At 39.8% G+C, this 17222-nt stretch overlaps 1 protein-coding gene across 1 annotated transcript; it reads left to right on the forward strand.

Moving 5' to 3' along the window:
• The first annotated feature begins 295 nt into the window (after positions 1-295).
• sinhcafl (SIN3-HDAC complex associated factor, like) lies at positions 296-14698 on the forward strand. Its single transcript, XM_078549196.1, has 6 exons — positions 296-586; positions 1418-1575; positions 3018-3117; positions 4047-4170; positions 11344-11494; positions 13091-14698. The coding sequence occupies exons 2-6, from the start codon at positions 1448-1450 to the stop codon at positions 13242-13244; spliced, it is 657 nt and encodes a 218-aa protein (XP_078405322.1). The 5' UTR covers positions 296-586; positions 1418-1447; the 3' UTR covers positions 13245-14698.
• Positions 14699-17222: the final 2524 nt, after the last annotated feature.

Raw genomic sequence — 17222 nt, forward strand, 5'->3', positions numbered from 1 at the left:
CTTTCTCACAACATTCCTCTCTGTAATTCTGCTGTGATACTGTCTCAGAGAGCACCTCCCATTTTTGTGGGTCACTGCACTGCAGCGTCTTGGATACAAAGCAATGACAGCGAGAGGAAAATCATAAATTGCATGTATGTATTTTTTTAACTAAGTATTTGGGGGAGTGAATGTGAGAAGTGGATTTACAGAGTAGTCGCAGGCGGTATATTCGTTTTTTTTCAAATAAAAAAAATTGCTGTGCCGAGTGGTCTCCGCAGTGATGGCGTTGACGACCCGCTGAATATGAGGGGGAGGGGAGCCGAGCGAAGGGAAATGCTGCTATTTCACAGAAAGTCTACAATGTGTCTACAGTGAACGCCACAACTTTCAGTTTCCAGGCTGTTGCGTTGCAGACACTCGGATATCCGCACGCGTTACATTGTGGCGGACATCCACACTGTCCCATCGGCAGAACTAACTTCAGATCTATCGGCTTCTGTCCGCTCTTTGCCAAGTCGGTTTGCGTTTGCTCAAGTCTAAAGTTTATTGTTTCAAATCCGCCCGTCGCAACGTGCTGGTGCTATTTTATGACCCGAGACCGCAGGTACAGAAAAGATTTAAGTGCGTCCCTTTTCCTCCCGGGTATTAATATAATCCGACTGTATAGCTGGCTTTCAAGAAATATCGTTTTTCGGTGATTTTTCTGGGAGGGGAAGGGCACGCCACACTCAATGGAGAGCGAGCGCAAACGTGTGTGGCCCTTGTTCCGACTGCATTGAGGCGAGTAACACGATGGCACAAGATCAAGCCTTATCCCAGCCAATGTGCTCGGTACCATTGTTAGATAACGGTGATTGTTATTGTCGGTAAGGGCGCTCAGAATAAAAGGCGAATTTTAGTTCCGGCCTCGCACATTCATCTGGATCAAACAAGATGTCTTTGTGATAGAGTTGTCGGCTGTTTTGTTGTGTCTGGCTGTTGCTATCAGGACACATTGTGCAAAAAATAGGTCAGTTTTCACGGAGCATGTGATGTCGCAGGGTTTGTTTATTGGGACGAACTAAATGTGCCTTTTCTCATTGTGGTGATGTTCCCATTTGCAAAATAAAAGTGTCGGGAATTCTTTTGGTCGCTCACAAGCTGGAGTAGGGGCGGGGGGGGGGGGGTCATTGGCTAAAATCTACTGCCTTTGACTGTTGATGAATCATATAGTGAACTGTTAGGAAATCTGATTTCGCACACTGACCTGGAACTTAAAATCAGTGTTGTACGTAAATAATTGCACTAAACAGTTGTCTAAAAACCTCTAATTAACATGATTATAGTAAAACTTGGGAACACTAAATGTGTATACTGATTGTGGGGGCAGTCTTAATGCAGCTACTTTTTATGAAAAGCCGAATCAATAGGTTGACATTGATTTTTTTTTTAATAGAGCGGAGATTTTGACAGGCGGCGAAAGACGATGTTCGGTTTTCATAAATCTAAAATCTATCGGAGCTTGGAAGGCTGTTGTATTTGCAAGACCAAATCTTCCAGCTCTCGCTTCACTGACAGCAGACGATATGAGGAATGCTTTAAACTTTGTTTTGGGTAAGAGACGATCGATGTTTCTCTTTTTCCTCCCTCTCTCCCTTCAACAGCCCCCTCCCAACTCCTCCCCCCTCGATCACCCACATTGCATTTAGTCGCCAGTTGCGGAAGTGCTTTTGCTAGTGAGTCCTCGAGTCCCACTTCCTTATTGTCGTTGTAGAAATAAAACATCGTGGGCATTTATAAAAAAAAAGTCTGCATTCTTCTGACCAATTTCCTCATATTTATGACATGTTAGGCTTTCAACACTAACTGCCCAAGGAGTGAGCCATTCATAATCGGAAACGTGTGAATGGGGGAATTAACAGTTATTATTAAAATGGGCAGGACTGAAATCTAACCGAAAAAAATCGCAGCGTAAAAAAATCTCCAATAATCAAGACACTTCAAATAGATGTGAATAGTCGCCAATAAAAATTCAGTGAAGAAGCGGATAGGGGAGTTAACGTTTTTCAGACCTGATTCAAATTAACCTAAATAAAAGTCATCAAATGAACAATGCGAAACCAAGATACAATACCATTTTCAGACGAGTGGATTTTTCATAGGAATTGAGCGAAAACCTGTTTTGTGCCGGGGCCATTGTAATGCTATTGCTGACAGCCAAGTTGTGGGAATGGTTAATAGATAACTGGGAACAGAAATCCACTTCGCATGGGCTTTGAGGGTGCTTCAGTATAGAGAGACTCAACTGGATAGGAGGTAGTTTATTAGGAACGGTTACAGTAATGACTTCCAATCTAACTGAGCAACTTTCAAGCATGACAATGAAATTGTAAGTTCTGTGTGCCACATAATTGAAACAAGTTCAGAATAGTACAAGAACTATCTAGTGGTTCAACACACCTTTGTAAAACAAGTGAAAATGAAAATTGTTAGCATTCTGGGAGAATCTACAGTATAATATATTGAATGACAACACATCAACCAAATGCTGGAGTTGGATGTTTTATCAGGGTTCAACCAGGGTTTTTATTTCATGTACACCACTCTTGACACGCAACTATGTTTGGGATTTGATTGTTTTCCTTTGTGCAGGAGGCTATATTGTGGGATAACATTTAACTGGGTGAAGTCATTAGTGAACATTGAGAGTTGGGATGTGTTCAGAAATATATTTTGACATGAACTTTCAAAGGGCTGTTAAAGGGTTAGAATAACTGATCAATTTGGGACATTTCAGACAATAAAACCTTAAGTGTAGAATGTGTGTTAGATGCTGCAGAATTGTTCATTGTAATGATGGAACAGGTGTTGGAAGTTCATTATTTTTAAATTGATTGTATTTAATTTCATTCAACTAATCTGTTTTAACTTTTAAAAATGAGTACCAAAAACAACTGCACCAGATTAAAGTGGTTCCCTTACTTAATATATAATGTGGTTCTTAAAAGTCAGCACCAAGTGTGCAAATTGAAATCTATTTCTTTTCTTTCATACAGTTTGATAGAGTCACGTGCAGGTGATATCTGTAATGCATGTGTTCTTTTGGTGAAGAGATGGAAGAAACTTCCTGCGGGATCGAAAAAGAACTGGAGTCATGTAAGTATGAGCCAATTAAACATGACAATGGAAGTGCTCCTATCAAACACCTAAAAGAATCTCTGTATTAACAAGTGTCCAAGCACTTGACTTGGATTATGGTATATTCTCCTTGTGCAGGAGTATGGTATATTCTCCTTGTGCAATTTGCTGTCTTACATAAATGAAGAGGAGCTCATTTCTGTACATCAGGAGTATTCAGTATGCATAACTTCCACACCTTTCCCAGTTGTTTTTATGTGGGGCATTAATTGACCATTGTGAGTTGGAAAATGCTTTTTAGGACAATGAGAAGATTTTCTTTTTTGGTCCTACATTTTTTAAAAATCAAATTTAGTTCATTAGTAGAATTTTGATTATGAAGAATATTTCATGCCTATAAACTGCCATGTGCTTTACCCTATATGTGTACTTTAGTGGTTATGACAATGAGTATCTTGGTCAGGGCATTTGGATTTGAAACAGCCCCTCATTTATGGTGGAATTCAATACACTTTGGTGTTTGACTCACCAGGAACTAGATAACTTCAATTAAATAGATTTTCATTTTAATATGGTTGAAGAGAGCTGCCTGGGCCAAAAAAGCACCAAGGCACTATAAATTGCAGGAGAGTAGTCTTGCAATAGTACTGTGATGCTGTGTGAGTGCACTGATGTTCATGCTTGTGTCCTATGACCCTGTGATTTGTGTATGCTGTCCTATGGGTTGCAAAACAAAAGCTATCCTATCTAATAGTAGGAAAGCTTAATGCATCTACATGTTATTAGTAAAGTGAATTGTGTAATTAAACATTTCTGTGATTACCACTAGCATTTAATTGGAAAATTTACTTTTATTTAACCTATTTGAAGCAGCACCTAATCAATTTACTTAATATCTACAATTGAGACACTTAGAAGGAAACAAGGATTTTTTGTTCCCATCTCAGGTGGTTGACGCACGAGCTGGTCCAGGTCTTAAAACGCTTGTGAAACCTAAGAAAATTAGATCTGGCAGTGATGGCAAAAAGAAAAGCAAATTGAGGAGACTCCAGCAAAAGCTAAAAAGACAGAGTAAGGCTTTTTGCAGCTAATTAGATGCTTGTGAGTGCTTTGAGTGTCATATCCCCTTTCTTTCCCCCACTCCAGCCTAATTTGAGTGTTTTGGAAGATAATGTGTGACTTTGAGTTACCAATTAACAATGTTGTATTTGAAATAAGACTGTATGTATGTCCATTCCTCTGTCTCTTAAAGGATTTATTCACATGCAGAATTTAGAAAAAAAAGATAGAAAAAAACATAGAAACTAGGAGCATGAGTAGGCCATTCAGCCCTTTGAGCTTGTTCAGCCATTCAGTATGATCATGGCTGATCCTCTATCTCAATGCCATATTCCTGCTTTCTCTCCATACCCCTTGATGCCCCTAGTATCCAAAAATTTATCAATTTCTTCCTTGAATATACTCAGTGACCCGGCCTCCACAGCCATCTGTGGTAGAGAATTTCACACGTTGACCACCCTCCGAGTGAAGAAATTTTTCCTCATCTCAATCCTAAATTTTCTGTGTAAATCTGCCTTAGATGGCTGCTGGAGCCTTGTGTTTAAAAAAACAGTGACACTTAGGGAAATAGGAAATAGGAGCAAAGGTAGACCATTCAATCCTTCCAACCTGCTCTGCCATTCAACTAGATCATGGCTGATCTTCTATCTCAATACCATTATCCCTCACTATCCCCATATCCCATTATATCTTTAATATCTAGAAACCTATAGATTTCTTCTTGAATATACTCAATGATTGAGTCTCCCCAGCCCTCTGGGGTAGAGAATTCCAAAGACTCATCGCCCTCTTGAGTGAAGAAATTCCTCCTCATCTCAGTCATAAATGGCTTGCCTCTTATTCTGAGACTGTGTCCCCTGGTTCTAGACTCCCCCAACCAGAGGTAACACCCTTCCTGCATCTACTCTGCCATGCCCTGCAAGAATTTTGTATCTATCAATGAGATCACCTCTCATTCTTCAAAACTCGAGAGAATACAGGTCCAGTCTCCTCAGTCTCTCCTCATAGGGCAGTCCTGCCATCCCAGGCATTAGTTTGGTGAATCTTTGTTGCACCCCCTCTATGGCAGCTATATCCTTCCTTAAAAAAGGAGAACAAAATAGTACACAGTACTCTAGGTGCGATCTCACCAAGGCTCTATATGATTTCAGCAAGACATCTTTACTCCTGTACTTAAATCCTCTTCCAATTAGGGCCAACGTATCATTTGCCTTTCTAATTGCTTGCTGCACCTGTATGTTAGCTTTCAGTGACCAATGAACAAGGACGCCCAGGTCCTTTTTGACATCAGCACTTCCGAATCTCTCTCTATTTAAGAAATAATCTATTCCTGTTTCTCTTTCCAAAATGGATAATTACACATTTTCCCACATTACATTCCACCTGCCATGTTCTTACCCATTCACTAAGCCTATCTAAAACCCCTTGAAATTGCTTTGCATGCAGTTCACAACTCACATTCCTACCTAATTTTATGTCATCAGCAAACTTAGAAATAATGGCCTGAATCATCTGGTCAGTGTGCGAGGGCGGGCCCCGCTTGCCGACGCGTAAAATGACGTGTGGTGACGTCGAGCGTGTGTCCCGACGTCACCGTGCTTCACTCCGATCTTCAGCGGGCATGCACCGGAGTCGGCTGCGCGCCCGCTAAGCTGTCAAAAGGCCTGTTAAGGGCATTTAAATACCAATTGCACTCATCAACAGGGCTGCCATCCAACCTTAAGGTTGGCGGGTAGGTGAAGAGCCCATGCGGCCTTTGCATTTTTCATGGAATCTCATCCATGGGCGGGATGAGGTTCCATGAAGGTTTTATAACTTTAATAAAATTTTTAAATAAAATTCATAGACATGTCCCAGCTCATTTGACACTCTTGCATGAGGGGACATGTCCAAATAATTTTAAAAAATCTCATTTTCAGTTTTTCACAATGAAATTAAACTCCCTGAGGCAGCTCTGTGCCTCAGGGAGATTTTTGCCCTCTTTCGTACGCGTGCGTGAAAGAGCACAGGCCCTGACTCTCCCTTCTCCCCCCCGCCCGCACAGGGAGCGCTGAGCGCTTCCAGGTCCGTGTCACTCTGGAGGGGCCTTTATTGGCTCGCCCACATAAAATGGTAGTGTGCAGCCGATTGTGGGCAACGACTGACTGTGTGCATGCCCGCCCGTGCCGACTCCCGCCCAGCCCGCGCGACGGGGAGAAAAATCTCCCCAATATATTTGGTCCCCACATCCAATACCCCACTATCCACAGGCTGCCAACCTGAGAATGACCTGTTTACTCCTACTCTGTTTTCTATCCATTAACCAATTCTTAATCCATGCTAGTAACAATGTCAATATATCCCAATCCCATGTGCTCTAGTTTTGCCGACTAGCCTCCTGTGTGGGACCTTTATTATAAGCTTTCTGAAAATCCAAATGCACAACATTCACTATTTCTCCCTTATCTATCCTTCTAGTTACATCCTTAATAAACCCTTAAAAGGTTTGCCAAACATGACTTCCCTTTCATATATCCATGTTGACTCTGGCTAATCCCGCCATTATTTTCTAAGTGCACAGTTATCACATCCTTTATAATGGATTCTTGCATTTCACGCTCGACCCATGTCAGGTTAACGGGTCTATAGTTCCCTGTTTTCTCTCTCCCTCCTTTCTTAAATAGTGGGGTAACATTTGCTACCTTCCAATCTGCAGGAACCTTTCAAGAATCTGTAGAGTTTTGGAAGATGACCACTAATGCATCCAGGTCCAGGGAATTTATCAAATTTCAGTCGCATTAAATTCTCCAGTACTACTATTTTACTGATACTAATTTCTTTCAGTTCCTCATTCTCACTAGTCCCTTGGCTCTCTGGTATTCCTGGGAGGTTTTTTTGTATCTTCCTCCGTGAAGGCAGACACAAAGTAATTGTTTAGTTTCTCTGCCATTTCCTTATTCCCCATTGTAAATTCTCCTGCCTCTGCCTGTAGTGGGTCCACATTTGTCTTTGCTAATCTTTTCCTTTTTACAAACTTATAGAAGCTTTTACAGTCTGTTATTATGTTTCTCGCTAGTTTACTTTCATGTTCAATTTTCTCTTTCTTTATCAGTTTCTTGGTCCTCCTTTTCTGTATCCTCAATTTCTCCCAATCCTCAGGCTTCCTACTTCCTTTGGCAACTTTGTAAGCCTTTTCCTTTGATCTAAAACTAGCTTTAACTTCTCTTATTAGCCAAGGTTGGATCACCTTTCCTCCTGGGTTTTTGTGCCTCAAAGGAATGTAAATTTGCTGTAAACCATGTATTAATTCTTTAAATGCTAGCCAGTGCCTGACTCCTGTTGTACTTTTTACTGTGGTTTCACAATCTCCCACAGCCAGTTTGTCTCTTATGCCTTCATTGTTTCCTTTGTTTAGATTTAAAACCCTAGCTTCGGATTGTACTACATCACTTTCAAACTTAATGCAAAATTCTTTCAAATTATGGTCACTCTTCCCTAGAGGTCCCTTTACAATGAGATTATTAATTTACCCTTTCTCATTGACAATACTAGATCTAAAATAGCTCGTCCTCTAGTTGGTTCCTCAACATACTGTTCTAGAAAACCATTTTGTATGCATTGCGGCCACAATAGATCAGCATTAGTGCTAATTAGGCTCACCCAGCCTATATGTAGATTGACGTCCATCATGAGTACTGTATACCCTTGTTAGGTGCACCTCTAATACCCTGATTTATACTGTGCCTACATTACCACTACTGTTTGGTGGCCTATATAAACAACTCCTGGCAATGTTTGCTGCCCCTTGCTGTTTTTTTCTTCAAACTGATTCTACATCTTAATCTTCCGATCTAAGATCCTCTCACTAATGTATTAATCTCATCCTTTATTAACAGCTCTATCTGCCTTATTTTCCCTTTTGCCTATCCTTCCTAAATGTTGAACACCCTTGAACATTCAGTACCCAGCCCTGGTCACCCTGCAGCCATGTCTCCATAATGGCAAGTAGTTCATTCCTATTTACTCCAATTCTGTCAGCTTATTATTTTCGCAATCTCTAGCCTTATCTGCTGGCATACTCTTACGTTTGTACGCTCTGTCCCTTCCTGCCACCCTCAGGCTATCATTTCCCTTATTGCTACCTTGCTCTCTTGCATTGCCTTCTCTAAATATTTTATCACATCTTCCTTGACTTGATCCTTCTCCCTCACTATATAATTTAAAGCCCACTCCAGGGGCAGGATTTTTCACAGAGTGGGCGCGCGCATGCCCGACCCGCTCGAGTGTAAAGTGATGCGCGATGATGTTGGGCGAGCGTCCCGATGTCATCGCACACTTGTGTGGTATTTCGGTCAGCGGGCAGCGTGCCCGCCGACCATTTAAAGGCCTATTAAGGCCATTAAAAATGTAATTGAAATACATTTTTCGCTGCCTGTCGAACCTTATGGTTGGCGGGCAGGTGAAAAGGCTAAGCAGCCTTTGCATTTTTTAGGAAACCTCATCCACGGGTGGGATGAGGTTTCCAACAGCTATTAAAAATAACATTAAAAACTTTAATTTTTCATTAATAATATGTCCCTGCTCATGTGTCAGAGTCACATGAGTGGACATGTATTTTTAACACCCTTAAAAATCTTTATTTTTGTTTATATATCTTCAGCTCCCCGAGGCAGCTCTGTGCCTCAGGGAGCTTTTCCAGTGTGCGCATGCATGAACTTGTACTCTTGCCCTTCTCCCCCCTCACCCTGCCGCATGCGTTTCATGCTAGGTGGGCATTAATTGGCCTGCCAGCGTAAAATTGCGGTCTGGCCCTGATCGCAGGCTGCGGTCAGCTTCCCGCCCGCCCCCGCCAAGCCCACCCGACGAGGGAAAAATGGGAATGGTAAAGGCAGGGTCATTGAGTATTTTTAAGGCAGAGGTAGATAGATTCTTGACTAACTACGGAATCAAAGGGTATCAGGGGTAGGCAGGATAGTGGCATTGCGGTCACAATAGATTAGCCAAAATGGTGGAGCAGACTTGAGGGGCTGCATGGCCTACTCCTGCTCCTAATTCATATATTCACATGTTCTATACCACTCTAGTTATACGACTCACCAGAACACCACTGCCAGCATGGTTCAGGTGAAGACCGTCCCAATGGTACAGCTCCCACTTACCCCAGCACTGGTCGCAGTGCCCCATGAATCAAAACCCATTTCTCCCACACCAATCTTTGAACCACACATTTAACTCTCTAATCTTATTTACCTTACTCTAATTTGCTTGCGGGTCAGGTAATAATCCAAAGATTATTACATTTGAGCTTCTGCTTTTTAATTTAGCCCTTAGTTGCTTATACTCTGTAAGTAGAACATCTTTCCTTGTCCTACCTATGTCATTGGTACTTAATGTCGATCACGACAACTGAATCATCAACCCCCCTGCCCCGCCACCCACTGCAAGTTCCTTTCCAGCCCAGAGCAGATGTCATGAACCCTGGCACCGGGTTAGCAACACAGCTTTCGGGACTCTCATTCTCGGCTGCAAAGAACTGTCTATCCCTCTGACTATACTGTCCCCTACTACCACTACATTCCTATTAACTCCCCTTGCTTGAATGGCTTCCTGTACCACGGTGCCATGGTCAGTTCGCTCATTCACCCTGCAGCCCCTACTTTCATCCATACAGGCTGCTTGAACCTTGAACCTGTCTGACAATTGCAAGGGCTAACGCTCCTTCATTTCTACCTTCTCGATCCCCATACCTGCCTCACTCACAGTCACACCCTCCTGTCCCTAATCATGGACCAAATCAGACGACCCTATCCTAAGGGGTATGACCACCTCCTGGAACAAAAGTGTCCAAGTCACTCTCCCTCCCTGATGTGTTGCAGTGTCTGCAGCTCCGCCCCCAGTTCAATGACTCTTGCGCTGAAGTTCCACCAGCCACAGACACTACAGATGTGTTTGCCTCGGATCGCACTGGTGTCCAAGAGCTCCCACATTCTGCAACTGCCAGACATCACCTGTCCTATCATCTTTATAGCATTTAATTAATTATTTTACTGATTAAATTTTACATTATGGGCAGAATTTTGCCCTTGGATGGCGTGCGGACAGCCGACCCCCACCACCGAAACAGGGCCCGCCGCCATTTTGAATGGACGGGCCAATTAAGGCGTCATCCCACGTTATTTTCTCCTTGGCAAGCGGGCCCCGGCCCCAAATCACCGAGGGGAAAATCCTTGCCTGTGTCTCTAGTCCTGCCAGTGTTTATTTTCTTATTATTTCAATAAATGTTCTACTTACCTTGATTGAAATTCCCTAGTTAAGATAAATAGGAAATACTCACCAGCCAACCTAATAAGCTTCGTTACTATAAGTAAGCCTTACTACTACTAACAAAGCCTCACAATTACAAAAATTACCTGAGGTTTGAAAGATAAATAAGAAAAATACTCACCAACCAATCAACTATCTGTTTCCCTGTGACATCACACTTTGAATTTTCTCACCACAGTCGTCCTGCTCTGGGGCCACGGATTGGACTGGACTGGATAGCTCTGGGTCCTCCATTTCCTCCTTTCTTTTAGGTGCTACTGTCTGTCTCCGGGTTCTCCCCTCTCCTGCAATTCTTCTGTGTCAAAACAGTCATATAGCGTGATGTGCAGTGAATTGTAAACCTCCTATAGCATCTGCTTTATAATTGGCCATTTTAAAAAATAATTCTTTTGGGGGGTGGTTACAGTTTAAAATTTAATGGGGATATACACTGAGTCCTCAGTTTGCTTGAAGATTGTCTGTGATCACCTGTGGAAATTATGTCTGTCTTGATCTTTGGCTATTTCTGTAACCTGGACATTGAGAGACTTGAGGAATAACTGATATTCCACTACACTTTCTTTTCCATCCCTTAACCAACTTTATATTAAAAATGAGATTTTTATTTCTTTTGTACCTTCCTTCCTTCAAGGAAATCTTGTTTCCGAATGTAGATTGCGATAATGCATAAAATATGTTCGCACCCAGATATGTTGACAAAGTAAACAATGACTGAAATGTGCATCTTCGACTGCACAGTTTTCACTTAAGCCCTCCTGGATATCTTGCAATATTTAATTTATCCTTTGGTATTTATTTTGTTTTTTGCTGGTACTTTTTATGTGACCTACATTTGTAAACTCTGGTAGCATCAAATTTATTTCTTTGTCCTTTGTTGTACAGATTCGGATGCACACAGCACAACATCTAGTATTTCCCCTTCCCAGTCACCCAGCTACAGCAACCAATCGGATGAAGGTTCAGATACGGAAACACAGAAAAGTCTTTCCTTACAACCAGTCTTCTCATTCCTTGATCTGACTTATTGGAAGAGGTGAGCTTTTTGATTTGGTCATCTTGGCATGCAATTTATTTAAAAATATATGACTTGTCATACCTTTCCAATAATGATGACAAATTTGTTTTTGAAGAAACCTCTTTGTTTAATTAAATGTTTTCATCTGTTACACATCTATAGTGTACTGCATGGAATGATCAGTCAAAATAATAACTTGTGCTTCAGGTCTTTTAGATTAAAATTTTTGGTGGCCTCTATGGTGTTAGGAATATTCTGTGTGAAAATTTGCCTTGAGTAATATGATGACAATTGTCCTCTTTTTGCAATCAGCTAAAGAGAGCTGTCTGCCAGGTGGAGTAGGGGGAAGCAGCAGAGGGAAAATGCCAAATCAAAATATAGTTTTTCTCCCCTGCAATGTTGTTAATGCTAACATTTTATTTAGTCCTTCAGACCTCAGAAATATACTTGAAAATATATATTGATAGTCAACAATTGTTTCTGGTAACATACTAATCAATATTTGGATTTCCTGTGATACAAGGATATTGGCCTCTAGCAGAATTTACAGCTTACCCAGGATTTTCAAAATGACCTGCAGGAACAGAAATTAGTCATTCAAACCCTTGATCCTGTAATGCCATTCTGTTGGCTCTTGGCTGATCTGCACCTCAACCTCAGATCCCTTGATACACTCTAAACTAACAAAAGTGCTTGAGTTAAAAAGAATATGAATTCAAATCTAGCATTGGAATTCAAATAAATGCTGCATGGGCTTGGGTTAATCTTTTTTGAGTGCTTAAATGGTACGTTGTCAGAATTCAGTGTTTACAATTGTATTTTATTTAAGAGACGCCAAACAAAATAACCTGATTTAGTTTGGGGTGGTTGAAGTATGCTTGCAGCACTGCAGTGGTTTCAAGTCATTGATGCAATGAAAAGCGAAGTCCATCTTCTCGCTAGCCAAAGCTTGCGTGTCTGTGTATAAACACACAGGCATTTATTTTCTATGTTTCTCTTTTGCACCTACTCCCATGAACACGTTTCCATTATATTGTAAGTAAATCAAGCAGTGTATACAAGTCCTTCTGAAACTAGTATGTATGTACATGGTAAATGCCTCTACAGAAAACCTTAGCAGCGAGCAAGTGATATTTCATGTGAGCGCACTTCAGTTTTGCAATCGATGTCAGTAAGTACAATGTGCCATGGTCTGATCAGCAAACTGTCAAGCACATGGTTCCAAGGATATTAACACAATATAGAGTGATGCACCTGCGATGCTTTAACTGAATTTCTAAGTGAAACTGTTGTGGCATAGAAACATAAAATCATGTTGAGTTACTTATTACTTGGTAGCTTGACAAAAATACATGTAAATTAAGTGGCATGATTAACAAACAAGCAAAAACAATGCTGTTACTTTTTACTTTTAAAACCAGTATCCATCTCCGAGAAGTAAAAATGGATTTATTTCAACATGCAGTTACTTGAGATTGGTGACTGCTGAACATTACAGTGCAAGTCTGCACCTGGTTAGTCAAATGAACAAGTTAGGCAAGTTGGAATTCAAACATAAAAGTCTATCCTGTTCAAGCTGTAAATGTTTCATTTTTATTTTCTTCTATAATACAGGCAAAAGGTTTGCTGTGGCATTATCTACAAGGGCCGTTTTGGTGAGGTGCTGATTGATCCTCGTCTTTTTAAGCCTTGTTGTAGCGCAAAAAAGGATTCTGAACCTGCAGCAGGGGCAGAAACACCACTTCAGGCTATTAAAAGAGATTGGTAAAGTGCACACTAACAGCTGGAATTTAAAGTTTGTCTCAGGTCCTTTCACCTGTATTTACATCCTTTTGTCTCCAGTGGTAGACATCTATTTTTAAAAAAAGTATTTGATATCATTTTGTCAAAAAGCCAAATCACTGAAAGGATAAATATTTCTTGGTCTACAACTACTTGAAACAGTGAACTCAGTTTTATACATTTTCACTGTTTGTGCATTTTTTAAAAAGTAGGCTTGATGATTCATTTATTCATTTGAGACCTCCGGGCATTGAATACTTCATTGGAATGAATTCTATTGCTGTAATTTTTTTTTTTATATAATGGATGAGTTTAATGTTTAATGGGTTTTTTAAAATTGTAGATATACCTTGCAAGACAAAATCTTCTAACTTGTAATTAGATGTCCTATTACCAAATGGAGTATACTGTAGTTCATCATTAGTTTCTGCTATTCATCTTTCCACTCCTCCCCTACGAGTTTGGCTGAATCTACATAATATCCCAAGTTCTCTACAACCAGGGTTGCGGAATTGTTCTGGGATGTGCAATAGCAATTGTTTTTGTTTAGTTCAATATAAGCAGCATCTGTCATGCAATGGAGATTTCTTTATTGTCTGTTAATTCATTGGGAAGTTGGGATACATTCATCCAGTGCATTTTTGATTCCATAATCAAATTAAATTGCTTTTTAGAATTAAGTCATTGTGAAATAAGTGACTTTTTTACTCTCATGCTGTCAGATTGTCCTTTGCTTGAACAATTAAATTGCATTTAGCACAATTATGGGGAGGAGGGAGACTTTTATATCATAAAACCCCATACTGTTGGGCCATTTTCTGTTTTGAGTGGAGTTGCTAGTGAACTTAAAAGGGGGGAATTTCATTCAATATAAGTCATTGTTTTTTCTTGGAGCAAGAGAAGAACTGAAGTAAATTTTCATGTGGACATGATTCTTTTTGCTACCTGTCAACTTCACTCAATTTGGTTCAGAGGAAGTAATTTGTTTCAGTTAACCAAAATACTGTTTAGTTTTCTAGCTAACTTTAGAAGTTATTTTCCCTTGACATAATTTTTTTTTGTCTCCCTTCAATTTATTATTCCCCCTGTCCATTAACAGGTTCTGTATTCTTCTGCTTTGAAATGTTTTCTTATACTTCTCAATTTGAATATTTCAAGTTTTAGGTTACTTTCAACCGTGAACTTGCATAATGTTCACCATTTACATATATTGGAAAACAAATTTTGAACTTAAGTTGGGGACTCTGCTTTGTTTTCCACGACTATCCCCTGTCATTTGGCTCTTGTTGCCTAACTATAGGGTTATATTCCTCACTCATGTAGCTGTGTCTGTCTCTCAACCCCATGTTTGTAAATGGTAAATCTTCAAGCTTCTGCTGAACAAAGTTGGCATCAGTAAAGGGTGGAATGGGGCTTTGTTTGGCACTGGGTGGGTTTCAAGACTCTTAGCATAGGAACTGGACCGGGCTAATTAGCTACGTGAGCCTGTTCTACCATTCGATGAAATGGCTAATTTATGACCTAATTCCATATGCCTGCCTTTGTCCCATATTTCTTAATATCCTTGGTTAATACATTTATTAATCTCAGATTTTAAATTAAAAATTGATGTATCAATTTCTGTTTGCAGAAGAGAGTTCAAAACATCTACCACCTCTTGAGTGTAGAAGTGTTTCCTAATTTCACTCCTGAAAGGCCTGGGTCTAACTTTTAGACTAGGCCTCCAGTCCTATACTCTCCAAGCAGTGAAAATAATTTTTCTTTTTTCTTCTTCTGTCTTCTCTCTCCCCTATCTGTTCCCCTTTAAATACTTCAATCAAATCACCCCCTTCAACTCTTTAAATTTCAGGGAATGCAACCCTAGTTTTGTGTAATCTTTCCTTATAATTTACCCTTGAAGTCCAGTTATCAATCTGGTAAATCTATACTGTACTCACTCCAAGGCCAATATCTTCTTCCTGAGGTCTGGTACCCAGAAATGCTCACAGCGCTACAGGTGTTGTCATATCCAGGCTTTGTGTAGCTGTGGTATCACTTCTACTCCTTTGTATTCTCATTTTCAAGATATAAAGACCAGCATTCAGTTTGCCTTTTGAATGTATTATCTTCTGTATTTGTCCATTACATCTTAATAATCTATGTATTTGGACCACCAGATCACTTTGGATGGTCATTGTTTCTAGCTTTTCACCACTTAGAAGATATACTCTTCTATCCTTTTAAGTCCAAAGTGGATGACGTCACATTTATTTACATAGAAATCCAATTGCCACGGTTTTTGCCCATTTGCTTAATCTGTTAATATATTTGTAATCTTTTGCTTCCGTATACACTCCTTACAATGCTGCCTCTCTTTATCACTGGCAAACTTGGATATGTGGCTTTCTATCCCATCATGTAAGTCATTAAAAAATACAGATGCATCACACAGATACTTGTGGGACACCACTAGTCACATCCTTCCAATTAGAGCACTAGCCATTATCCCTACTGTCTCCTTCTGCTCAGCCAATTTCCTCGTTACCTCAATAATTTACCTACAATTCCATGAGTTTTAACTGTTTCTTTGTCATACATTTTATTTAATGCCTTCTGCAGTAACCCCCATATGCAATCCGTGTCCATTGTTTAGTCACCTCTTCAAGAAATCCAGTTAGGTCATCAGGCATGACCTACTCTTTACAAATCCATGCTGGCTGTCTCTTATCAAATACAATTGTCCAAAATATTCAAATAAATAAAATCAGGCATGCCCACACCCTAATTTAAAAAACCGTTACAGCCCTAATTGTGATCAGAGAATGATTAAGTGCATGTTTGAATACATTGAGTGTTTAACTTCCTCTAAAAATGTGCACCATTTTACTGCAATCATTGACCTGTTTAGTAACCCCTTTACATTCATTACACTATAGACCGTGAATGTTACTGAGAGCCTAATTTACTATTGACGTTTAACTGGCCGGACTTAAAATTCTAAAGTCTACATGCCTATTTTATGTCTTGCTAAATTGAAACCTGTTGCACACATTGTAGAACAAAACAGACTACTGATTCGATTTAATGCAGCATGTTTACTGAGAAGATTTTCAGTTTGTTTACGTGTTCAGTAAACTCTTGTAAGAACATAGTCATGTAAAATAAAATTGAGATACTAGAGGCTGTGGTCTCTGGGCAACAATGTTCTTGAAACCCATATAATTAATAGGAGATACAGCAAAATTTCAGATGAATCAAAACGAATATTCCAAACAAAACAATTTTGTATTCTATAAATGCTTGTTATTGTGTAAGCAACTTGAACTTCAACCTTTTTTGGTTGCAAAATTTTTAAAATTAATCTTTTGAGTGTAGCTTTCTCTGGTTTAATCAGACATTTTAATTATCAGTTAAATATAACAACTGGTTATTTGTTAACTGTCTCTTTTTGGCAATGCCAGTGTGAACATGACTGAAGCACCTCAAATTATTTGAGCATTTAGTTGCTCAAATAGCCAGCATTTGTGACCTTTTTGATTGATCTTCATTAGATTACCTCCCTCAAAAGAAACATAGACAAATAGCTGTATTAAAATTCCAGCCATCTATTTGAAGATAGAAAATATATAGTTTGCCTCCATTTAAGACAAGTCACTTTTTTCCTCTTCCCCACCCCAATTTGATGAATGCATTTCTATTAAGTGATTTAATTGGCTTGCTGCTTATTGATCTAGTAAGTGGTGGTATTTTGACATACGGTATATCTTTCTTTCACGGTTGATGGAAATACGTAAGAGCAATCACAAGACACTAAACTGTCAGGAAGATGTCTTCAGTGCAACTATTTAATTGTATAGTCAGTAAATCATTGTGAATTTGACCTCATCCATAAAGTTGATCCTTTTAGTATGCTTACTGCATTATTTTTTGTGAAGGAGGGATGAGGACATGAATGGTCTCACTCAGAGGGAGATGGACAGCAAGG

The sequence above is a fragment of the Cetorhinus maximus genome, chromosome 9 (assembly GCF_964194155.1).
Source record: "Cetorhinus maximus chromosome 9, sCetMax3.hap1.1, whole genome shotgun sequence".
Lineage (NCBI taxonomy): Eukaryota > Metazoa > Chordata > Chondrichthyes > Lamniformes > Cetorhinidae > Cetorhinus > Cetorhinus maximus.

What these genes read in the sequence shown, in the direction of transcription:
- sinhcafl (XM_078549196.1), top strand. Translation starts at nt 1,448, where the DNA reads ATGTTCGGTTTTCATAAATCTAAAATCTATCGGAGCTTGGAAGGCTGT. An exon ending in CGAAAAAGAACTGGAGTCAT is followed by an intron (nt 3,118 to 4,046) that starts GTAAGTATGAGC and finishes TTCCCATCTCAG; the next exon opens with GTGGTTGACGCACGAGCTGG. An exon ending in GATCTGACTTATTGGAAGAG is followed by an intron (nt 11,495 to 13,090) that starts GTGAGCTTTTTG and finishes TCTATAATACAG; the next exon opens with GCAAAAGGTTTGCTGTGGCA.